This window comes from Lytechinus variegatus, chromosome 10, assembly GCF_018143015.1.
Source record: "Lytechinus variegatus isolate NC3 chromosome 10, Lvar_3.0, whole genome shotgun sequence".
Classification (NCBI taxonomy): domain Eukaryota; kingdom Metazoa; phylum Echinodermata; class Echinoidea; order Temnopleuroida; family Toxopneustidae; genus Lytechinus; species Lytechinus variegatus.
Window position 1 is genome coordinate 29,574,814 of NC_054749.1, and position 27,083 is coordinate 29,601,896.

The 27,083-nt window shown below is 36.7% G+C and overlaps 1 protein-coding gene across 1 annotated transcript; it reads right to left on the reverse strand.

Annotated features, from left to right (window-relative positions):
- Positions 1–1,519: 1,519 nt before the first annotated feature.
- LOC445814 (guanine nucleotide-binding protein G(12) alpha) lies at positions 1,520–25,485 on the reverse strand. Its single transcript, XM_041618367.1, has 3 exons — positions 24,771–25,485; positions 8,591–8,641; positions 1,520–4,007 (listed from the first exon to the last, which is right to left on the reverse strand). Exons 1-3 carry the CDS (start codon positions 25,233–25,235, stop codon positions 3,435–3,437), a joined length of 1,089 nt encoding a protein of 362 aa, XP_041474301.1. The 5' UTR covers positions 25,236–25,485; the 3' UTR covers positions 1,520–3,434.
- Positions 25,486–27,083: the final 1,598 nt, after the last annotated feature.

A 27,083-nucleotide genomic window follows, 5' to 3' on the forward strand; every position in this document is an offset into this window, starting at 1 on the left:
GGAATTCGACTCTCCATTAAAACAATACAAAGCGTTGCTGCGTTTGATTGGACATTCAATCAAATCAAACTATCACTTGATGGATATGTTTTCATAACGATTGTAATCACATGACAAGGAAATCCTGTCGGTACACACTCCAAAATTGTCACAGCCAGATAGATAGCAATGCACGAACATGTATATTGTACAGTACACTGTACTGTACATACAACCTGTCTTTATCTCTCTTAATCCCTGCATGGCCAACTTTCGGGAATTCCCTCCAGAAAGGCGTCATACGCTCACTGTATGCCACATACATGTACTGTACATACAATTTATACAGAATGGCCAAAGATGGTGGCATGGGGGCATGCAAAAACGCCCTGGTGAGCAGCTTTGTCGCTTCGTTCCCTTGCTTAACTATGATTTATAGGATTTAGCACCCTCTCCCACACGAAAACAATTTCTGCAAGTGATGACCACGCAATGCAAACAACACTAAAAACCTGAGGTGGCTGTGTGTGGAGGGAGTGGGTGAGGGGGCCAGAGGAAGAGGAGGGGGTACTGATACCAATGTACATCCTAGCCTAGGTTCCAGGGAAATAGCAAGATTTTCTGGATGGGCCATTATTACTACACTCCTGGGGGGCGTTTCATCAATATTTTCATCCGACAAGTTGTCAGATCTGACATCTTTCCATGAATTTGATTGGCTGAGAGGCACTGTTCCTATGGTAACTGTCGGATAAAATGGGACTTGTCGGATAAAATGTCCGACAAGTCCTTTCATGAAACGCTCCACAGTTCACTTCAATTTCTTGAATTTTTTAACCCTCTCATTCCCTTTTGAGGGGCTGGGCAATGGGACAAAGAGGGAGTGGCTCCGCCCTTTAAAGGCCTACATGTATATTTCACTTTGTTTGGAGTAAGGCAGCCTTCCTGAATGCTCATTGCAGTCTGTATTGCAAATTATTTACTGAGTACATGTATATAGAATCTACTTCAATTGTCAACCCAGACACAAATTACACATGTATACAAGCAGGCATCTATCATACAGCTACATCATGTACTCAATGGCAGACAAGCTCTATAATTCTGAAGAAAAAAAAACACAGCACTGCAATCTAGTATCATTCCATGTACTTGGGTCATACTTTGAAGACTGATGTGAAGTGGCTCTTGCTTGTGAACTACCAGCAAAAATGAGTTCATTCTATCCCAATATGGAATACTTTAAATCTACATGCCCTTGTGAAGTAATTTCATTTATTGGCATCAAACGGAGAGTTGGCACCATAAGGTCATAAGTCCAATTTTCAATGAAAATTTAAATATCAAACCATTGTTAGGTCCATTCATTGAACATAAGCACCAAGCTTTATTTGTTTATAGTAATTAGGCCTACAAAGTCTGCACCTTTTATTATCACTTTCTCATTACCTGTCTAAATGTAAATTCTGTTTTTACTGCTTTTTTCTCTAACGGCTGATGTTACTGTCAATAGTGGAATTATAGCCTTTTTCTTGCAAGATCTTCAAAACCGCTGTCTCTAGGTCTGCCAGGTATGTCATCAAACCTTGAAACAAATAGGCTTATGCCTTATGTGCCTGCATTACATGAAGAACTTGTGCCTGTAGTCTATTGATGTAAAAAAAAGACACTATGAATTACATGTACAGTCAAACCTGTTTTAGCAGCCACCTTTCTATGGTGAAATCCTGTCTTTAATGACCACCGAAAATTGTCTCCCAACTGAAAGGAATAAAGAACCTGTCTATAATGGCCACCTGTCTCCAGCGGCCACTATTTCTATTTTTCTTGGGTGGCCTGCACAGACAGGTTTGATTGGTACTAGTACACGTATATGGGTTTTTGTGTTTTTTTAAAACAAGATTGTGATACTTTAAATTGGCATTTAGACAGAGAGGTAGGCTACATGTACATGTGTCTCCTTGAGCCCGTTGCATAAAAGAGTTGTGTTTTATTTTGAATGTATAAAACACAAGTCAAAACAATATGCCTGATTAGTTGAAAATCGTGTTGCCTTCGGATTATGCATTAAAATTATAAAATAGTCGTTTTTATTGCAATTCCTACGGAAACTGGCCTATTGCTATCTCGTCAATTATAAAAAATAAAGGAGTTGTAAGCACACATTTCTAACTTTGATTGTGGCTTAACGCAAGCCAATTTGACAAACCTAGCAAGTTTTTGATTGATGTTGCCCTTTAAGACCATTCCTCACATTCACACAGTTCCTATTAAATCTCAGAGCCCCAGGCTTCAAACGAAACCCTCACATCCGCTTCCCTAAATGTTGGTGCAGTGGGGGTGTAATGCGGGAGCTCTTCAATTCAAAGTCCATTTTCCACCTATCTCAATATAGATTGGGAAGAGAAATTATAGGTCAAGTCTGGCTTAGTCAATCCAAATTACAGCTAGCAAGACTGATTTTGTTCCAAGGGTACGTTCATCTTTCTCCAGGGATATCCGTGAATTAGCATGCTTCTGACATTTCTAATGAAATTATGAGATTCCATGCCAAAACCACGGAGGATGTACATGTACATTTAACTCTAAATGTGCAAGCACTACTGAAAAGCATTGGCACTATACATGTACATTATGTACAGTAAATGTTAGGGAAAGAGGAAGGAACTCAACTATCATTGTGTTTACCCATAAAGCTATGTCAATGTCGCTAGATGATCCGAATCACATGTTTCATGCAAAATGTATTCAGGGACATCAGATATTCTTGCAGTGGTGCCCATGAACTGGTATACTTTTACAAAAGGAAAAGAATACTGTGGTGTAACCAAAGCAGAGGCTTTAACGTATAAGCAAATTTAATATCATCATCATGATCACAGAGTGTCAACGAAGCATTTCTTTGAGTACACAATAAGCTCTAAAACTGATTTTGTAAGATGAGTTTAACCTACCTTCTACTGGTACATGATGTAGAAATAAAGGGGCATCATTAATATCCAATCTGAACAAGAGTTAGGAGTCTCATCACCACCATGATATGACAGCCGGACACACATACATACAATACATTTATAAAGCAGTATAGTTAATTGCAAATTGATTTCCACAGATATACATGTAAAACACAAAGAATATATTGTATAACAGCAAAAAATAATAAAAATGGAAAAAAAAACAGCATGAAGATCAAGAAGAAAATGCGATCCCAGAATCAATCAATCAGAATTGATCAATCAAAGCTGATCTGATCTTTGCAATTTGGCTCTTACACTGTACATCCTTTTTCTGTCCTTTCGTTTGTTCCAATCTTGTTTTGATCTCCCTTTGTGACAAAATTTGATTTCCAACTGCTCTGTAGATGTAGGTATAAAAATTGCCAGGTGGATTCCACCAAACTTATACAGATGGATATATACGGGACTAGGCACTAGGAAAAGAAAGGAGAGTTTGCATCACTGCAACATCAATCGCTTGAGGTTTTCTTGAAGGATAGTGTCCCGTACTGCTTGAAACACATATCTGATGTTGTTAGTGTCCACAGCTGTTGTGAAGTAGTGGAAGAGTGCCTTGCTGCCGCGTTCCCTGCGCCTTACATCAAACATCTTGAGGATGAAATTCTGAACATCGGTCAGAACGTGCGGGTTCCCCTGGAAGTTGGGGAAGTAGTCCTTTATGCTAACATGCTGGATCTTCTCCTCTAGCAAGTCCGTTTTGTTGAGAAAGAGGATTATGGAAATAGTGGCAAAGCACTTGTGGTTGACGATGGTGTCAAAGATGTTGCACGACTCCAGGAGACGATTGGTGATGCGATCCTCCATAAGGACTTGGTCGAATTCACTCGATGATGCCAGAAAGAGGATGGAAGTCACGCTCTCGAAACACTGGAACCACTTCTGCCTGTGCGACCGCTGGCCGCCGACGTCAACGAAGCGGAATGGCACATTCCTAATGTCGATGACATGCTCCTGGATGGTTTTAGTGGCCTTTCGAGAGTGAAGGATATCAGTCAAGCTTGGAGTGTAGTCCTGGATGGATAAAGTTGAGAGAAAATATTAAAGGAGATGAAACGGAATGAATTCACATCTGCATGCAAAAAATGCATTATTACATGGGAGAAAAGGGAAAGTTCGCAAAGGTCCATATTCTGAAGTCAGGTTTAAGTTAGACCATGGTCTAACACTGTGCGAAAATTACATGTACATGTATGGGAAGCCAAAAATTTTCAATCTAGTGTTTTAATTGTATGTTTATTATGTTTATGGTGCTCTTCCCTATTAAATGTTTTCATGATGAAGATTTATCCTCCACAAACAAATTAAGAATGATATGAGAGTTGAATGAGCTGGTAAACTGAACCTCTACTGTTTGAGATTTATGTCACCATTAGCTATCCATAGTTAAACCACTGCTTTAGACCAGAGTTTAAATTAAACTCGACTTCAGAATATGGGCCAATGAGTCAAATGTAAAGTGAGTGCTTTAATACACTTACAGAATGTAGGTGAGAACTTGAAAATGGTCTTTAAAGCCTTTCTTTTTTATTGGTAAATCTACCAAAGTGTATACTGTAAGTCTGTAACTATTCCAATTCATTGGTACATGTATGTAGGCTATCTGAAAATGAGTGCTCTAAAACATTTATGATGTGAAGGATGAAAATAAATAGGTCAGATGCATAAAGAGTATTCGAGCACAATCAATCTCCAGCCAAGCCAAAGATTTTGCCTTAATAGCAATTGCTTTTATGCATAACCCTTTGCTTTGCTTAGACCCTTTCCTTTGCTTAGACCCTTTCCTTGCCTTCAGAAAGCAACTGCTCACAGTTTGAAAAATAGCAACATCATACTAGCATGAACACGACTCACAGAACAAAGGCAGGACTCAAATGCGAAGGTGTGGCAGTGCAAAATACCATATCTCTCACATAAACTTTTCCTAAGATGTGGTGTCAACCCATTCCTTTGACTTTGTTTGGCGACCATAACTTTACATAATTCGCATTCGGTTTGCACTTTACGAGGAAGAAATTGTCTACATGTAGGCTCCTGTACACCTTTCTCGGGTGCATATATATGATTATAAAATGCAAACGTCCTGATCAAGCAAATGCTCAAGCTGCTCTGACAGAGCTTGAAAAAACCTCAAGCAAATGCTTAAATGCAAAAGCAAAAGGTTCGCTTTTAATATGCCTATGATTTTAAGCAATAGCTTAATCTACTAGCAAAAGTATTTACTTGCTCATTTTTTATGCATGAGGAATCAAGCAAAAGAAAAGCCATAAAAGCCTAGCACAAGTAATTGCTACTTTTCATACATCTGACCCTAATAATAATAAAAAATGTTCATTGAGTGGCCCCATTCCTCCTCCTTGCTCACCCTTTAAAACGTACCAGTAGTTCCACAAACCATGAAGAGGCTCTAGTTTGAGAGAAATCACTATATCATGTATGTTGAAGTCCCAATATCTATGTTAGTGTCAAATGTCAATACCGTAGCCAATTGTTCAGCTCCCACTGATTCAACATTTGATCTCAAGGTGGTACATACATGTATACCTGAATGATTCATTTTTTCCCCTCCAAAATCAAACATTTCTTTTAAAATTCATGTTTTCTTTGAGAGACCTCCTGCCAACAAGAACAAGTACCATGGTAGGTCTATACTACAGTGTATATGTACTGTATGTCGGGAGAGTGCACTACTGTACGCATGTACATGTATGTGCGTAGATGTACAGTACATGTCGACAGTCATGGGAATTTGTGTTTTCCCATGGATCAACATGTAGCTGTAACAACATTTATTTGTGCCTGCCAAAAGATTTTTTACTTCCTGACAAACTTAAGTAGTTAAAAATATATATATATATATATATATATATTCATTTAGGCTTAGTTTAATACATGTCTACTCTCTCAAGTCTGGGATGCACTAAAAAAAAACTTTCACATTGCCTTGATTTCAGCTTGTTGGTAGCAAGACAAAAGCAATAAACCAAAAAGTGTAAATATATTCTCCATCAGGACAATCATGAAATTTAGACCAATGTTATTTCAATTTTATGGTCTGGGCTGGCTCTGATCTGTTCCACATCTCTGGACCAGGGCAGCTCTCATAATTTGGAAAATGATCAGACCAGGTTAATTTACATCAATCTGTTAGCTGGGTGAAGATATACACAGTCAATGAGAGTTAAATACATCTATATGTTTTAAACGTATGCAGACAGCATGCTGGCTTTAAAGGGGTACTTCAGGCAAAAATAGAGTTAAATCTCATGCTGATGATATCATCAATCTTAAAATTAAGTTATTGGATTCTGTTACAATATTTCAGTGAAACAGACATTCTCAGCAAGCTGGTGATGTCATTCACCTTCATTTTCTCTTCTTTCGTTGAAATATCAATATTATTATTTTCTACCTTATTGTGGAAGGTCAATTGGATTTTCACCAACTTTACTGTGAGCAGAATCTAAAAATTATCTGGCAAGGTGGCATGACCATCTTGATCATGGCATAATTTTTATTTCAAAACATTTCATCAGAAAAATGCAACTTAAAAAAGCCATAAATTCATTATTTTAAATTTTTTAATCTGGTCTTGATGAGTTTAGGGCAAGTCCAAGAATTCGCGCGTGTTACGTATGGGACATTTCAGAGGCTTTAATGACCTGAAAAATAGTGTTAATTGACTTTGATTAGATTGAATACCCTCATGATGGTAGACATCTAGGAGAAGAATAATCATGCAAAAAATGGTGACATTTGACCTCGACCTTGACCTTTTAGAGAGAAAAGATGGGCTGTTACGTATGGGACGCAGAAAAAAGACAACTTTTGAAACATTTTTTTCAAGTTGAGGATTCTCTGAAAGTATTTCATTTGACAACTTGTAACTTAGTGTGATAGAAGTCACAATACTCTAGTATATCTAAGGCAAGTTTCATGTCATAAGCCAAATCCCTCTAATTACAGACTCTAATTAAACAAATTAATGACATGTTACGTATGGGACATTTTGTCCCCATAGAGAACGTACACAATTTTCCCCATAATTAAAAAAATTGAAATAATTTAAAATATGGAAATAACAAAAGAGTTTCTGTCTTTTAAAATGTTCTATTGAGACATATTTGATATGACTGAAGAGGAAATTAGCCATTTCATTATTTTTTTTCTTGTTTTTCATGGTTTCATGAATTTCTTATGTATTTCTATTGTTTTTCATTTTTTTCATATTTTTCCATTTTCACAATTTTTTTACTTCAATTGTTTTCATTAATCAGTATTCATAACAAATCAGTCTTTAAAACTAAAGAAAAGGTAAATAATCACTTTTTAGAGCACTCTTGAAATTTGTTTTTCTCCATTCACTTTGTACACAAATCTCCCCATTGACATTGTGTGTAAATGTCCCATACGTAACATGTTGTCCCATACGTAACAATTTTTTAATTAACTTTTAATTAAAAAGTAAACTCTATTTTTGAAACTTTTTTGGGTATAACATTTTCATACTTTAGAAATTAGAACTTCCCAGAGAAGCAACAATACAAGTATTGTATTATGAGAAATAACTTAAAAAACATCCTCAAAATGTTACGTATGGGACATTCCATCCTTGGACAAGACCTAATTTGCATAATTAATTAGATGACACCACTTTTTTTTCCCCAAAAGTAATAAGATGTTAGGGGGTCCATGTCCCACCTATGACTAAATCTCACAAGTTTTCTTTTTATTTTCTATGAGTTTTTATAATTGTCCCATACGTAACGCCCATTTCACCAATTATGCAAATTAGGTGCCCCAAATTAGCATAAATATGCATATTATCAAATTTTTTTGAATAAAATTTTAAAATTCAACATTTGGGCTTTCTTACCCCACCAAAGATAACTTCTTAAAGTAAAGATGAAATTTTGCCTCCTAGGGTGACCTTTCCTTGGACTTGCCCTTTAGTGTTTTGTTTAATTCTATAATCTCTGTGCTCATTAAAAATATTCATGAAATCTACATGAATTTAATTTTTTTAAATCAAATCACCACAGATGTTTAATTTCTAAATCTATTCTCTATCATTTTCTGAAGCATTTCAGCACAAGTCTTCACCCATTTTGCAGCAGGTAGATTCATGGAATGCCCACTTGTAATGGTAGGTCCCCCCCCCCCCCCCCCCCGAAAGTTTGCAGAGATCTTCATACAATATGTACATGTACGGTGGAATTTAAAAATGAAATACTTTTCAATAAAAAGAAAAGTTGCAAAAGTGAAGAATTTCTCAAAAATCAATAAAATCTTATTAAATTGGGGCTTCAAAAACAATTCAATTGTGCCAAGCAAAAAAATATGTTACATGTAATGAGCTAGCATTCATATACAAGTACATGTAAGTCCTACATGTATTATTAAAAAGCAACATGGAAAAACAGAATGACGATTTAAACATTTTGCTATATTGGAGAGTGATACTTTTTGAGTTTTGAGCATGGATTTTATTTGCAAATATTGTGTACATTATTTAGGGCTAGTGATACATGTATAAAACAATTTGGATATCATCCAAACTTTGAATCAATCTAGGTTTGTAATTGGTCTCAACTTACCTTTTTGCCTACTCGATCAATCCCATCCAAGAAGTATCTAACTGAGTCAGCCTGAAAAACAAAAGACAAGTGGTATGTTAAGACATTGGTAAAAAATAAGAAAACAATGAGGAAATATTTTCAAATAACAATGTTGTTTATTTTTATTTCATTTCAGTACTATTTTAGGTCTTTTCCTTCCCTTTTATCTCTACAATATTCCCAAGACACTTATGTACATGTTTTAAACCTTCTTGTGCCTATTAATCCAAGTTTGCAACACAAATGAGCAAATTACTATTTCAATATTGATTTGTTTGACATAATGGTAGACCAAAATGGAGATGTGAATATTGTTCTCAATGCACATGCACATACTGTACAACTATAGAAGGGCGATATGACAAATCCCTGAAGGAGAGCAATGTTTCCTAGCTCAAAGGCAAAATGGATGCACAACACCTGAGGGATCAAACCAAGAATACACTTGTACCCTTTTTAGACAGGCTAAAATTTCCTTAACCCCGTACTATTGGTGGGGCTAAATGGCAATTTAGCCCCACCTATAGTACGGGGTTAAGCTTAGCCCACTTTCGTTTTACACAGCGTTTTTGCAAAGTGGGCTAACCCCACCTATAGTACGGGATTATTTGGCCCTGCAAAAAAGCAGGGTTATCCCACCAATTGCGGTGCTAAGAGCAATAGTACGGGGTTAAGATCGCATGTGTAAAACGAAAGTGGGCTAAGCGCTCCCATTCATGCCCCGCAACAGAGCCGGCCCTGTTGTCCAATCAGAGGTAAGTATAATGAATATTCATGAACAGCGATCACGGCGATGAAAAATAAGTGCGCGCCAGAAGTCAGCAATTTTGGATATGACCCGAATGACCCCTCAGTGCGCTCGTGAATATTCATGAGCTACCAATAGTCCGGGGTTAGCGAGTTTCGTGTGTAAAAAGCAAGCATTCCTTATCCGGGATTAGCAAAAACAATTTGACATGTGTGAAAAGGAAAATAAATAGTACGGGGTTAAGGATAGTACAGGGTTAGCGATAGTCCGGGGTTAAGAAAATCCTGTGTAAAAAGCCTATTGGAATACCCATCACCAGGCGGATCTTTCACTGTATCTCAAGCTGTGAAAGAATACATCATGCATAAGTCCACCAAAAAATGGAGTTTGAATAAGAAAATATAAATAAAAAATAAATAAGGCATAATGCTTAAAATATCATTTATATCTGAGGCCTTCTGATATTTAAAGTTTACACAACAGTGATTGCACAACACAAGTATTATGAAAATGAGAGACTAAGATGTCACCCACTCAATATCATTTTGATATTTCATTCAAAGAATTATTCAATTTTTATAGCAGATTTGACAAAAAGGAAACAACTTCACTGAATCACAAAAAGTTGGAAAAATTGTAATCCGCACTTAAGATGCATCATGTTGTTTCACATAATAAAGATGAACATATCAGTTTTTTACAATAAAATACAGTATAGAGTTGGTGGAATCATAGGATCCCTATAACCTTGGTCCTGTTGTAACTACCATAGCAACAATGGTCAACAGCCAATCAAAATCAAGGATTTCATGAAAAGGATCGCAAAGTTACCATAATAGTAACTTTTATGCAACAAGGCCCTTGTTTGCATACTGTCCCGGATTTGCGTGTATATTTGTATTTTGTGTATGAAACTTTGAAATGTAAAACTTTTTAAATTGCACACTGGATTTTTATGAAAATTTCAGCTCTATGTATCACCTTTCTCTTTTCATTCAAATCAAATTTGTTGGATGGGTTTCCTTTTAAAATGTGATATCTAGCCATGTGTGCTCAGTCATGCTCTATGAACTTATCTGGCAAAACTTCTTTTACTTGTAGATATTGAGGCAAAGTCTAAGTAAGAGTGGTTTATTTTTACTCTTATCCCATGCCCTCTATTTTTGCATCTACATGTTTTCAGTATAATTTCAAAAAATTGCTGTTACCTGTTTAACTTTTTTTTCTTTTAATAAATCTTTTTCTCAATAAACTATCAAAAATACATTTAAGTCATAAATTGTTTGGAAGTAATCATAAAGGCAATGCATTCACAAACAATGTACATACCATGAAATTATAAAATACAGATTTCACCCTTGCAAGAGAAAATCAAACTTGAAGTATGAACCTTTCAAACATCCCAAAGTACTGTAATTTTGCTTAATACATTTACACCTGAGCTCACTAAAGCATACTTAAATAAATCTACATGTATGTTACATTTCTTACAAATGATGGTGCTGAAAAGTTTTGCTACAAGCTACATACATGTGCATACTCTTCATGTAAACAACTGACCAGTGGAAATCTTGCAAAACTTTGCACAGTCCCATACAGACTCATGAACACTGAAGGTGAACATTTACAGCCAAAGAGTGCAAATATTTGTTTTTCTTTCGCATGAAATGAGAGCAATTTTAAACAAAAAAAGACATCCCGCAGGATTACATATACCGGTATATCATTTCTTCTCAATGAAAGGAGATGATGCAGTGGGTGTATATTGCCATGGTAACAAAAAAAATCCTGACAAGACCCCCCCCTCGATTCTAATCTACAGAGATTTTTTTTTCTTATTCAATTTTGTTGTGGCACTTCCCTATTTGAACTTGTAAATGCAAGTACATCCTTGATAAATCAGAGCAGAAAAGGGAAGTATAAACAACATTCACATAATGCTTTAAGTGTATATACTTCACTTCAAATTGTGTTTGGATTGGATAGCACGTATAGTATGACAAGCGCATACACATTGTACATGATCAAATGTTTTTTCCCACTTTAAAACCAGAATGATTAAAATATCTACATGTGCTACACAGTACACATCATGAATAAAGACAAGTTTCTCATGTTATTTTGAAATGAAGGTTCAGAATTCTTCTGGAATGCATAGCAATTTGCAGATTTCTATTAAAAAAAAACTCCAAAGACCCCAATTCCTTCCCCATCAACCAAACCCTACATTTTTTATGTGTAGTTAACACTTACATGTAGACCTACAATACAAGTATACAGCATAATAAATGTGCACACCAACATGATTGTTACATGTACATTGGTTTCACATCATGACAGAGCGGTTTAATGATGTTTAACTTGTTAGAGAAGAGTACCTCCCTGCACTAGATACTACATGTAATTCTACACAGTACACTTCTCAAGCACACTCCTGAAAAAGAACACTGGGTATTCCTTGAGCTTTCTAATAATTCCTGAATTATGCAAGTACATGTACATGTATAAAGCAACAGGGCAGGTCCAAGCTATTGTCCCCTCTGAAGCCAAAATTAAATCTTTGCCTAAATCCAACATATTGTATGTCATTTTAAAGGTAAATGCTAGTTTTGGTAACAATGTCAAAATGAGTTCGTACAGAATCCAATGAAATGACCACCAAAGTGTCTGTTTGTATAAATAAAAAGCATGTGCCAAAGGATTCTGGAAGAAATTGTGTAATTGCTGAGAAATCAGCAAATAAGCACAGGATTCGGGTAGAACGTCGGGCCCGACGCTCTAAGCAATAATTATACATTGTCCCACGTGCGCTTATCTGTGTTGGGGATCTTCGGTGTGAAAATTTTTCAGCATACATGTAGATTTCAAGATTTCACAAAGTTCAGTTAATGTAACTGTACCAGATCTAGATCCTCGATGATATACTGACAATTAAGCCTTGTTTTAAAGACTTTCTCATGAAATCAGTGTTTCCTGCAACAACTGGAATTTCTCTTTAAAGCTTATATTGTGAAGTTTTTTGCCCTTTATTTTTTTTCTTCTGAAAACATAAAGTTAATGAATGCCAAGGTCACGATTCTAAGAAATCATTAATTAGCGTGACGTACATGTACGGGACATCAAATTTTTTGATCTGCAGATAATGCAAATTACATGTATGTATTTGAAAATATTTCTGTGGGGACTTGTTGTGCTACATGTAAGTTCATGCAAACATTTGAGAAAAAAATGATTTTGAAAGCTATTAAATTAATCATCTGGTGTCCAAAAGGCAGTGTCCCGTACATCGCGATTTAGCATATGCTTTTTAGATTCTAATTAAGAAAAAGTTGAACAGTTTTCTTCAAACTTTGGAGAGTTCTCATTATATTACTATACATCCAAAAATTAAAGTGAATTTACTGAATTAATTTCATGTTTCATTATATCAGCTAATTAAGTTTTGTGACGTACAGGACAAATGCGTGACGTACCGGACATAAGATTTCTATGTACTTTTAATTAGGGTTATTTTTTTTAAGAAGCAAAGATAATGTAAATTGAAATAAATAATATCATATCAGTGGTTGCATATTGGTAAAAGGCAGATAACGTTACAATTTGCAATAACATTAATTAGAATTAATTAGTTAAGTTATTAATTAAATCTTTCATAATTATAAGGTCATAAAAGTTTTTATTTTTTGTTTAATCATATACTGTAATAGAAATATATATAAATCATAATAATCCATGTGAAACTTACTTTGGTTTACATCCAGTTATTTATAAATTTTGATGAAATTTCAATTTCCCCATTCATTTAACACATAATAATAATAATCCGCTTTTATATAGCGCTTAATCCATCGGAACGACGTTTCTAAGCGCTTTACAGATATATTATTACACATGGAATTATTTGCAAGACATCTTTCATAATATTTATAAAGTCGTAAAGTGTTTGCTATGTTTTGTTTCAGAGTGTGCTTTTAAAGAGATATGTATCAATCATGATAATCCATGTAAAACTTACATGTAACTTACTTTGGTTTGCATCAAGTTACTTATAAATTTTGATGAAATTTCACTTTCCCCATTCGTTTTACACATGGACAAATGTCCCGTACGTCACATGTCCCATATGTCACAGCGCGGTTGTTTATATTTTGAGCTATTACAAAATAACACCAATGAGTTCTATCATTTCATTCATGGCTAATGAAACTTGATAAGATACAAGATGAAAACATGATGAGAGATTTCCAGCTTATTCCAATTCACAGAGTTTTAATTACAAACTTTTTTTGAAACAAATCAACTTTCGTCTGGTCCGGAATGTCATATCAATTAAAATATTTTAAACATGTAGTATCAAGTTATCAACATGCTTCAATATCAACATATACATGTACATATTACCCATATGTGTGCAGTAGGAAAAAGCTGTCTGGGGTATTCCCTGAAGGAGGATTATCCCCAAAATTAGAGGATGTAGCATAGAGCTATCTCTATGGATGTACAATGTAATCTTGCTGTCACTCTACATGCTCTATAGGCGGTGCTGCACCATCCCGAGTTTGCCCAATCTCAAGATTTTAGCCCGATCGGCCCTCTTCCCGAGTAATCTCGAGATTCAAGAAACCCCGTCTCCACCATCGCAAGAAGAGCAATTCCTGCTCGAGCGAGTCATCGATGCATTGCCGTGTATAAATAAACCCGAGTGTGTCAGCACCTACGAATTAGCGCGATAATTCGTCAAATAGCGCGCTATTTTTCAAATAATCCCAAGTTGACTTGGGATTGCAATCTCGAGATAAATCCTACGAAATAGCGCGATAACTGCGTCTGCATTGCAAATAATCTCGAGATTGTTCAGATCGGGATAATTTGCCAGATCAGAAATAGCGCGCTAATTTGAAAACTCGGGATGGTGCAGACGGCCTTAATGTCTACTATACTGTGTAAACCCTCCACAAACTATTTTTGCTATGCAACAGTTTGGAAACACTTGTTGGGGTGAGGGAATCAACCTCTCATTCCTCACCTCTTCAACTGCAATCACCAGCATTCATAACTCACATTCTGCACATTAAAGAAGGTTCGCACTCAATTCACAGGGTCTTGAATGACACCTTCTCCTGGTGTCAGGTCAAATACTATGTGGAATCTCAAGTTTCACTGACAAAGCCAAAACATGATCTTCACAGGTGGTTGAGCCAGTGAATATGTAGCCTACATGTATAACATGTAGGTCTACACATGTACAATGTACAAACTGTACACATGGCTTGCTGTACTTTTCACTTTCATAAATTCATGGGCATTCCAGCTTTTTTCCATTGTGAATAATAATAATAATAATCCGCTTTTATATAGCGCTTAATACATTGGAACGACGTGTCTAAGCGCTTTACAGATACATTATTACCCCTTGAATCCTTGAACATACATTGTATACACTCACTGTCAAAGACACCATCTTAGGTCAGAGTATTGTCAAAATTCACACTCCATATTGATTTTTAAAATACCACAGCCTATTTGTTTTTGGTGTAAAAAGGGATTAATTGAATTTAAGCAAAAGATTAAAGGACAAATTGTCAATTAATATTACCTGAAAGTTGACCTTGATAAAATGTACTGAAATGCTACCAAATGATCAGTGACAATCGTACATGTACAACGCCTACTTTGAATGTGGGGAGGGATGATGAATAAACAAAATCTGTTGGTCGTTTTAACATTATTGTACATGATTTTGGAGAAAAAAAAGTGGGGGCTGAAGCCACTGAATGCCCCCCCCCCCCCCTCCAGTTCTGCAGCCTCTGTATCACTAAAAGAAAGTTTGACATTTACACATGCTCGTCTCTGGTCTTTTATGAAGACCCAATTGTCGATGAAAGATCAGGGTCTGTGCCTGCAGACTAACTTTCAATAGGCTCAAATAACAGGCCAATATTGACAATAAATTTCACTATAAGGCCACTTTGGTCAGTGATCAATATCAACCATTTCAACCTACCTAATTGATTAAACAGAAAATAAAAAGGCCTTTTTTCTTCTTTTTTTGTGTGGATCGCTTTAAAGATTAACCTGGGCTCAGAGCTGCCCCCATAAGGTAGGGCCGAGACGTACCGGGTAAGTCAAAATAACACTAACAGATTGTGTATTGATTGAAGTGAAGTCAAACCACACCAGTACCTACATACATGTACTGTATTATAGGGGTAGTTCATCATGACAGTTTATTTATTTACATGAAAATATTTATTTCCTGACCCAAAGATATTTCAATACATATAAGTATATTTTGATTGTCCTTTAATACCTGCGCAATTAAGATTTTTTCCCTACAATTATTGTCATTTGTAAGATTTCCAAATAAGCACTATGTTACATGTACCTATGTACATGCCATTTTCGGGCCTCAAGCTTTCAAACACTGTCCCCCAAATAACATGGGACCTTCCATGTACCGTACCGGTACCTCAAACTTGTCGCATACATTTTTCCCTGTCTTAATACATGTACATGTACATGTAACTAGCCTCACGAAGTAACAATGATAACAAACCAGTTGAAACAACTGACTCAGAAAAAACAAGTTAACACTTTGACTTTTGTAATTTATTGATGTTTTCAACTTTTTACCACAAATTTGTGCTGTTTGGCCTGAGTGGGAGGTTGTTTACAATACATGTCATGCATTGATAGTGTACATGCAACATGTACAGTAGCTACAGTGTAGGCCTATACATGTAGCTGCCAGGCTGACAAATGTTTGCATGATCTGTAAAATAGTTCTATACATCAGATCTTGTGGGTATTTGCAGATACAGGGAGGAAAATTTTTAGTTATGATAAATCAATTTTTAAAAATAATAACAATAAACAAAAATGATAATATAGTTTAAATAATGTACATGTACATGTAGGCCCTAATTACTTACACTTACATTTAAACCATTTTTAATCTACATGTACATACAGGTGTTTTTGGTATTCTATTCATAACAAAATAATGAAAAATATATTAAACTACATGTACATGTACATAAAGAACATTTGTATTATAAAATCAAGTGGAGCGCCTCTGGCAGTCTTGCCTGCATTACGCAATTCAACATAGAAGCAGTGTTGACTTTGAAAATGACTATAAAATAATTATTCACAAAAACAACATTCACATAATCATACGATACTACATGTATGTTCATTGACCCTATTGACATTTGATCTTGATCAATTGACTTGATCAATAATACTGGATTACCCACTTACATGTAGGGGAAGGCGGGGTAAGTTGTGACAGTTTTTGCTTTTTGCATGTTAGAATTGATATGATTAATAATCTTGTCGAAATAAGTACCTTGCCTTGAAATTTAATTCTTCTGAAATATTTTCCACCTATATATAACTTTCTATCCCCAAACTGAAAGTCATCGTGACCTTTGAAAAAAACGATGTCAAATGGCTCAACTTGCCCCATATATGGGGTAAGTTTGAGCCACCTTCTGGGGTAAGTTGAGCCACAAAAACTATGTACAAAATGTATGGGGGAGAACCAGCATGTCAATTTTTTGTTTAAAGTCTTTTCACTTGCTAATTCTCTATAAATACTAACATCCTGTAAAAGGAAAAGAGCAGTCATGTAAATTTGCTCCTTTCAGCCTGCATTTCAATCGATTTTTATGGTTTGTTTGTTTTTTAAGATACATTACCATATGAATTACCATGGCTCAACTTGCCCCATGCTGTGTGGCTCAACTTACCCCAGTCCGAACTTAGTACGATAATTTCATATCCACACATTTATTATGCATCCATCATATAAAAGACTATGACAAGAATGAAGATCCATACCTGGACTAATAATGTTGTTATCATGTCTTTATTATATTTAAAGACGTGTGTGTTTATAAAGCACTTATCTATTTCACACCCTTTTTTACTTTTTTGGCTGAAATTCATATTTTTCCCTCTAAAAAACTACTTTTTGTTTCAAAGTTGGAAACAATGTGGTGGGGTAAGGGGTTATGCTATGGGTCATCAATACATGACACCACCACAATGTCTGACTCATTCATTATTGGCCTGGGGCTGGTGGCTCAACTTGCCCCTATGCTCAACTTACCCCGCCTTCCCCTACATGTACATGTAGTACACATCCATAAACTTTCAAAGTTATAATGGCAATTCAAAAATTACTCACAAAATGGCCAAAGTTCATTGACCTTCAACCTCGGTCATGTGACCTGAAACTTGTACAGGATGTTCAGTAATACCTTCATTACCCTTATGTGTAAGTTTCATGAACTAGCTAGTCCATATACTTCTTAAGTTATGACATTTCAAAAACTTAAGCTTTAATAGTTTAAGTCAAGATTTCGATATTGATCCCCAAACATGGTCCACGTTAATTAACCCTAATTGAGGCCTTGACCTTCATCATGTGACCTGAAATCCAGGCAGAATGTTCAGTATTCATGCTTGTCCAAATTTCATGAACAGGTTACGATGTCAATTAAAAAACTTAACCATATAGGCTAAGATTTGATGTTGCCGCCGTCGGAAAAGGGGTGCCTACATACATGTAGTCTTGCTCTGCTCTGCAGGCGAGCCAAGAAAATGATAATCAGACATGAAAACAAGTGGAATGCCTCTGGCCGTCTCACCTGCATCACGCGGTTCAATATAGCAGCAGTGTTGACTTTGAATACTACTCTAACTCGCACAAGATGTTCAGTGATACATGGTTACTCTTATGTCCACTTTTTATGAACTAGACCAATAAACTTACAGAGATATGATGGTTATTCAACAAAAAACCCCAACATGGCCAAAGTTCATTGACCTTACATGACCTTTGACCTTGATCATGTGACCTGAAACTCAAACAGGATGTTCAGTGATACTTGATTACTCTTATGTACAAGTTTCATGAATCAGATCCATAAACTTTCAAAGTTATGATGGTAATTCAACAGATACACCCAATTCGGCCAAAGTTCATTGACCTTTGACCTTGGTCATGTGACCTGAAACGCGCACAGGATGTTCAGTGATACTTGATTACTCTAATGTCCAAGTTTAATGAACTAGACCAATAAACTTTCAAAGTTATGATGGTAATTCAACAGATACCCCCGATTCGGCCAAAGTTCATTGACCCTAAATGACCTTTGACCTTCATCATGAGACCTGAAACTTGCACAAAATTTTCAGTGATGCTTGATTACTATTATGTCCAAGTTTCATGAATCAGATCCATAAACTTTCAAAGTTATGATGGGAATTCAACAGATATCCCCAATTCGGCCAAAGTTCATTGACCCTAAATGACCTTTGACCTTGGTCGTGTGACGTGAAACTCATGCAGGATGTTCAGTGATACTTGATTAACCTTATGTCCAAGTTTCATGAACTAGGTCCATATATTTTCTAAGTTATGATGACATTTCAAAAACTTAACCTCAGGTTAAGATTTCGATGTTGATTCCTCCAACATGGTCTAAGTTCATTGACCCTAAATGACCTTTGACCTTGGTCATGTGATGCGAAACTCTAAAAGGATGTTCAGTAATACTTGATTAACCTTATGGCCAAGTTTTATTCACTAGGTCCATATACTTTCTAAGTTATAACGTCATTTCAAAAACTTAACCTCAGGTTAAGATTTGATGTTGACGCCGCCGCCGCCGCCGCCGTCGGAAAAGCGGCGCCTATAGTCTCACTTTGCTTCGCAGGTGAGACAAAAATGAGCTCCAAATCCCCAGCGACTCATTGAACAAAATTTCTTTTCATTTCAATACATGTGCTGATGTACAGTATATGTACGTGTACAAAAAGGAAATGAGTGAAAACCATTTTTTGAGCAAGCTCAAAGTTCACCTAATTGTTATCTTTTTGTCTGAACTCGGTTCCATAGTTAAAAATCAACAGTAGGGGTTCTGTACAATTGATTCTAGACCTGTGCATAACGGGTTCTACGGTTACATGTAAGTGCCTGTACAATGATTCTCTGCATTTCTATGAATCAGAGTCAACTGCTGTGTGAGTTTGCCTCAATTACCCGTGTTCAATAGCTTGCAATGCCATGTATATGTTCATGTGCATGATGTACAATATTTAGTATATTTTTGTTTTTAAGTAAATAGGCTACATGAAGAAGGAACATGTGTCAAAAATACATTTTGGCAACAATACTTCTATGAAGCGTGGACATGTATGCACCGTAGGCAATGTATAATACATGTACATGTACAGTATATGACATACATGTAGGCCTACAGGTCATGTGACCCAAATCCCCTATTGGTTAAGAAGTCCAAGAACATGTATATCCATGAAATACAGCCATTTACTTGATTGATTACATTTCAAAAACTTAACTTTGCTACATGTAGTTAGAGATCTCAATGTTGATACCCCAACAATACAAGATGGTATAAAAGTTCAGTGACCCCGAATGACCTTTGACCTTGATCAAGTGCCCTGAAAGTCAAGCAAGATAGTCAGTCATAAACTTTATTAGTATTACCCTTTCACCCACATCTCCTAAAAAATTCAAATACTTTCAAATAGGATGGCATTTGAAAACCTTGGTATGTATATCAAAATTGAGGCCACCCTGCCGTCAAAACGCAACTACATGTACATGTACATATAGTCTTGTGCTGTTACATGTACATGCAGGCGAGACAAAAATCTGTCAAGATGTAGACCTACAATACAAGTAGACTAGACCTTAATGTACATGTACAGTACAGTACAAGTACTGTACTCATGTTAAATAGTATCTCATGCACATGACATGTACAATGTCTGCATGAAGATTGTCAAATGAAACTCCTTGGATTGCCTACATGTATGAAACAAGCATTTAATTTTATACTGGTACATTTATTGCCACAGGTGTGTAGTATCCAGTTACAGCCTACAATCATCAGCAGTGGTCTATCAATCAATCACAGAACATTGACTGCACTTCAAGGATGTATGATTCAACTTAATACAATTATCAACCATGAACACCATTCAATTGTGTTCACGGTTGAAAATTGAACAGGGCTAGGCTCAAAGTTGAGCTGCGTTCATACAATACGGGCAGAAATTAAAGCATTCCCAAGAACTGGTCATTCATATTGGTTTGAGGAAACTTTGAGGACAAACCCATGTCTCCATTGTTCATGTCCTATATTTGTAAACTACTACAACTGATATTTACTTCTTAGTATCATCGCTAACTGAAATTTGTCTCAGGATTCTATTTGATGATGTGAGGTTGGTTTTGTCCAGGTACAGTGCATCAACACTTTAATTACGAGTACAGAAATCAAAGCATCTTCAGATTGAAGACAACCATGAAGTAAAAGCTTTAATGTACATACATGTATGTACATGTAACATTTATCATGAAATTGTCCATAAACATCACTGGTATTGCTTGAATGAATCATATTTTGTCAATCAGGTTACTTCAGGTCATAAATTCTAATGCCCTGCAGTGACAGGAGTCACTGGATTCCTGGAATACATGAACATGTATGTGCACTGTCCTACTGTAGATGTATGCTTTATTTGATCTCTGTCGAAGTACAGTCATCCCACAACATGAATTCATATGACTAGTATGGAGCTCCATTACATGGAAACATGTACATTGTACAATGTACATACATGTAAATGTGAACTTGTGAAGTAGTTACATGTACATGTACATGTAGGCCTACATGTAGACATTTCAAGTTGGTTGAACCAACGTCAACATGCATCACCCAAAATATTGAATTTTGTGAATGGTGCAAGTCATAGTACGATGGTAATGACCATACATGTACATGTATGAAAGTACAGTTTATTAAATACTGTATGTATGTACATGTAAAAGATGTGTCACTATATTCACCTGCTGACTGCAAGAGATAAAGCATTAAAGCTACTTGGTACATGTAGGCCTTCTTCCTACCTCCATGATTTTACAATGTTCCATTCTACTTTACAAAATGAAACAGATGGTCATTTCCAATTGGTCAAATGCCAATTTGTTTGATTACCAACTCATCTACCATCATTTGGTCTATCTATCATCAAATTGTCCACTATCCACATGGTCTCATTTTCATTTCATTTAATAACCAATTGGTCTACACATGTAATAGACATTTAATAGTCCATAAACCATTTGGACTAGTTGGGTAATTGGGCACAATGAATGAAAAGAAAACGGGTATAAGACCAACTGGTTATTTGACGAAATGGTCATAGACAAAGTGATTATTGGACCAAATGATTGTTAGACGAAATATTGGACGGAATGACATTAGACTAAATGAAGGTAAACCATGTGATAAATGGACAAGTAGGTAATAAACGAATCAGCAGTCTACCAAAGTAACAGATCAGTACAGGAAACCCTTGTTTTCCAGAACATCTCATTTTCAAGGATTCAGCATTCATACAAGTACATATGCTGCAATGATTATTTACATGTATGTATTAACAGATTGCAACAAACATGTAATAGAATTGTCCAAGGGCTGCCAACTTTTCACCTTTTACAGAGAATTTACTGAGAATGGAGCGAGATCTTTGGTAAAAATGGAAGGAAAATTTCCAGGATACAGTGTACATGTTGAAAAAGATTAATTGGGTGTTTGTCTGCGACCAGTCACCACCCGACTTCATTCATTCTGAAATATAGGTGCAAATCAACACTTGCCTTTAATACCTACATGTACATGTAGCAGGGTGACACAATGTAATATACCTGTACAAGGCATGTCACAATTTTGCTGGCATCAAGATATATCTGTTTTGCAGTATGGCCAAGATGTATTATGTAGTACTAGTTTTACCACCATCAATCACACCAGTATGAGGTAAGATTACTCACTGTAACCACATATCTCAAAAATAATAGAAAAATAAAGAAGTGAGGACCAGCAAGTGTTTGAAAATGTAATGAATTGTATTCATCCAACTATTGCATACATGTACAGGTGAATCACAGTTACTTGTTGGTAGAATGAAAGGACGTATTAAAGCAGCCAGCCTGATCAAGGGGTTAAAAATCATCACCTGGTATTATGGGAAAAAGGTGTATATTGTGAGTCTGGAAAACTCCTGGTCATTTCAATGTACTTCATGAGCTTGCATGAGGAGAAATGGAAGCTCAAAGTGCTTACTTTGCCAGTATTTATCATTTTGTCTTTTGTTTGCATAATTTGTATCATCAAGTCTTCAGGTAGACTATTCCAGTCATATCATTAGAGAATATTCAATATCCACTGTAACCCATACATGCACAATGTTGCAGTAATTTATATTTGATATCTTGGAAGGACTTGACTATGGCACTCATTATTATTACAAAGTACCGGTACCGTAATTGAGTGTATTCATATAATTAATTTACTGGAACATCTCCAACTTCCTGATCCTACATGTACATGTATTAGGGAATTTGCTTGTTTGATGGGATCCAACTTTACATACATTACATGTACATATATGACACTGATATACAACACTGGCAAAACAGATTGGACCTTCCTCATCCAGACAGCTCTCGGGTCGAGTTCCAACGATCTTGGAGAATACATGCACCAGTCCTTATCTAGGATACATTTTCAGTTTTCCGTGATTAAACGATCTACATGTACCCAATGTGGCGGGAAGATTTCCATCTACATGTATGCCTTATATGCAGTAAAACTAGATGCACCTCATATCATCATCCCCTTTCAAGGTACATCGCCCTCTCAGAGATGCCAAGTTCAAAGACCAGCTATGCGTGAGATTTTCTGTGAATCTGAGTGAGATCATAGACATTGTGTACAATGTATATGGGGATGGGCTGTGATAGTTGCGTGCAGGAGACAGAGATTTGAGGGGATGAACAAGAGTCCAGACGTGGTAGCTCTGCCCTGTTTCACTTTATGCCTGATCTCAATGCATGTCTTTGAAACATGCTGATATTTTTTATTAATGAATGTGGGTAAATGACAAGACAGGTCTGGAACACATTGTGGAAAACTTTAAACAGACCCTTGGTTTCTGTTTTGTTTAAAGTGACTGAATTAATGATTTTGGTGTAGAAAGTTAGAAACAGATTTTTTTTAAGTCAAAACTCCAAATCACTTAATTTTATTAAATAGATCTGTACTTCTTTTTACAAACAAGCACATTTATAGGAGTGTTGACTGTTGATATCTTCTTTCTCTCCGTTGTTCTTCAGGACCAAATATTCGAGGATCAGTGGTTATCCACAGCCCAGGTTGAATATTTGAATATCTTATCCCATAAAAAGCACTCCAATTGACTAAGCTACAATTTTTGCTATTTCCCTGATGTCCTGACTTGAGCTATTTTTTCAACCACACAATAATCGGCTGAATGTAATGTACCTGTATGTAAACTGATTACCGGTATAGTGAGTGATTGTATTACCGACCGGCCTTGTATTACCGAACGCGCGCATCATATGCGTCAGAAAATAATCAAATACGCTGAAACCTTTGCAACTTCCTTCCAAAGGGAACTTAAATAGAAAAATGATGAAAAATTATCAAAAACACAATTTCGAAGTCTTTATATCCTCAAAACAATAAAATATGGTCAAAATAGCTCATGAGTGACTATGTTGTTTTCCCAACTTTTCCCATAGAAAACACACGTTCGGTAATACGATACCTTTTCAAGTGACCAAAATATTTCACTTCCGAAGAGGGGTCCGATTGGAAGCTGATGTCGTAAAAATGAAAATCAATTTCGGCAAAATTTCTGCATATTTATATTTTGTAGGTATTTGTGTATTTATGGTGAAAGTTTGGTGAATTTTATTGGAATAATGTGTTTGATATGATCAAATTCATGAAAAGTGTTCGGTAATACGATCCACTACCATACTATGAACTAAGACATAAGTATTTGAAAGTCATGTTTATAAGATATAGGGTTATTCAAATTGTGCTGATAGGATCCCAGCCTTTTAATTACACTGTATATGAGACAGGTCAGTTAAGTTCATGGCCTGGTCAAGTCAAGTCTGTCTGAGTCAGTAACACCAATCCATAACATTAATAGTTCAAGCATGTCAAGGATTCAAAGACATGAGAAGCATTTCACTGTGAGTGTTCATGGTGTTGTCTTCTTTGTCAATGTCAGTGCTGCTGGTGAACGCAGACACACACACAAGACAAGTTCCCACACAACCCACCTAGGCCTACATGTAAATAAAAAGGGTCACCAGTGCAGTCACAGCTCCACGACCACAAGTCCCGAGACTGAATTTGAACAAAGTTAGGCCAATGAGAGTTGGAGACTGATCACAACATTTTTTCATTTGGATTTGGTCAAAATGTTCAACACCCACCCTTATCTTGATCCCCCTTAAAGTCGTTATAGTATACTTCTAACCCCACTCACCAGTTGAAATTCCCTTCTCCTATCAAAAGCTGTTTGAATGCCACTGTCTTTCCACAGTTCAATACAGGGCTGCACGTATTGGACAAACACAGATGGCTCGAGCTGGCCACCTTGAACGTTGTAACTCATGACAAACTCTGCATGTTTCTCGTTCCCCGGATCACCCCATGGTATTCCCAACTTGTCACGGGCATCTGCCAACACCTTCATACCCTTGATTATATTTCCATAGATGATGTTACGGAAATCTTTCACCTCTTGGTCCGTAAATTCTTGTTCATGGATAATTTTCATCTGTTTCAGAAACGTGCTTTTCCCACTCTCGCCAGCACCGAGAAGCAAAACCTTCACCTCTCTCCGAATGTAATTTTTATCCCTCTGAAGCTGTTTGTCGATATCTTTGCTGTGATTCAACGCTTGTTTATCCGTTGGCGAAAGACAGCAGGTCAGTAAAGTGCCTGCCATCTTGATTGGTAGACGATTCTTGCCAGTTCTTTTGGAGAACTTCGTGTTTCTTTCGACGGTCACCTGCAAAACCTATTCCAATCGAGCTTACGGAGAACACACGGGACGTTACGGGGCAGATTGACAGCGCGTTTTTGACCCATCCATCGCGATCATGTCAATCGGTCTATCTATGGCGTGTATAACGTGTGTGTGCATTGAATACTTCATACCACACCCATGACGTCACGAACCGGAAGTAAAACTGTGCGATTCCATCAACTGGAAAATGTTGCCCAATATTTATGGATTAATCATCGTCATACTTTGAACTTGTTGGAAGATATAACATAAAAATAATAAATAAATAAATATGTGACAGTAATGAACAATTCAGACTGATACGGCCTTCAACTTGCGTGTTGTTCTTTTAATTAGATTGCATTTGTTTGCATAAGACTTTACATATAACACTTATTAATGTTTTTTATTTAACTTTACATAACACTTTTTTGTTTATTTTCAATTGATTGATGAATAATTAAATAAAATATTAGCAGAAAGTACAGGACATTTGAAATAGGCCTATTGAAAAGAAACTTTAAACTTTTATAAAGCATAGCTTGTACGCATGTTCCATAATTTGATGCATCTATAGTTCCCGAAACAGATATCAGTAGATACAAATTTTAAAGAAAATATATCCGTTGGGGCATGCGCGTATTCTGGGGTGCTTTCGGGGCCCAGGCCCCCGGGTAGGCGAAAATGGCGCGCCAAAAAGAAGGAAAAAAGGAGGGAAATTAACAAGAGAAGAGAAAAAGGCCGATATATAGAGAAGAAAAAAAGAGGGAAGGGGGCGCCGAACTGATGTTCGAACTGGGGGGGGGGGGGACTGTTGTTCGACCTAGGTGGCGCCGAATTTATGGACTCCCTATACGTACGCCGAATCGTAGTTGGATATAGGGGGCGCCGAATTTAATATGTTCGACCTGGGGGGGCGAATTAAAGGCGGCCTTATAGAGGTGTCGAAGCGGAGGTTCTCAGACCTAGGGGCGCCGAATTGGTGTTCGACCTAAGGGCGCCGAATTGGTGTTCGACCTAAGGGCGCCGAATTGATGTTCTACTTAGGTGCGCCGAATTTGATATGTTCGACATAAGGGGCGCTGAATGTATTTTTTTTAAGGAGCGCCGAATCGATATTCGACATATAGGAGCACCAATTCGGTGTTTGTCCTTAGGGCGCCAAATTGCATGTTCAACCAATATAGGGAGGGGCGCAAAATTCATATTCGACCTTTGGGGCGCCAATTAGATGTTTGTCATGGGTCGCCAAATTCATGTTCAACCTAGGGGGGGGGGCGCTAAATTAACATTCGACAATTGGGGCGCCAATTTGATGTGTGACCTGGGGCCCTTGCAGAAAGAGTTGCGTTTAAACGCAACCAAGAAAAATCAATCGCAAGTCCCAAATGCGCGCTTTTGATTGGTTGAAAATCAAGTTACGCCTGATTTTTAGAGTTGCGATTGATTGCAACTCTTTCTTCAACGGGCCCCAGGGGCGCTAAAATCGTGTTTTACTGAATTTGGCGCTCGCGCTCGTTAGATGCCCATCCAGTTCATGATTACCAAAAGTGCTTAGAAATTTCAGGTAAGGATATAGAAAATTTTCAGCTCGCACTTCACACTCGCATCAATTGTTTTCTAAAGACACCCATCCTGTCCATGGTTACAAGTGTTTAGACTGTCCAGTTTTGGGTCGGAAATTCATTTGCGCTCACATACAATGTTGAGATAGATACCCATCCCCTTCGATCCTGATTACCAAAAGTACTTACATACTTTTCCAAATTTGAGGTCAGAATATAAACA

Bases quoted from the DNA above. Each gene is read 5' to 3' on its own strand.
- LOC445814 (XM_041618367.1), bottom strand. From the start codon at position 25,235: ATGGCAGGCACTTTACTGACCTGCTGTCTTTCGCCAACGGATAAACAA. The intron at 8,642-24,770 runs GTGAGTGGGGTT...TTTGTTTTTCAG, and splicing joins GGAGAAGGGAATTTCAACTG to GCTGACTCAGTTAGATACTT. The intron at 4,008-8,590 runs GTAAGTTGAGAC...TTATCCATCCAG, and splicing joins TTGATCGAGTAGGCAAAAAG to GACTACACTCCAAGCTTGAC.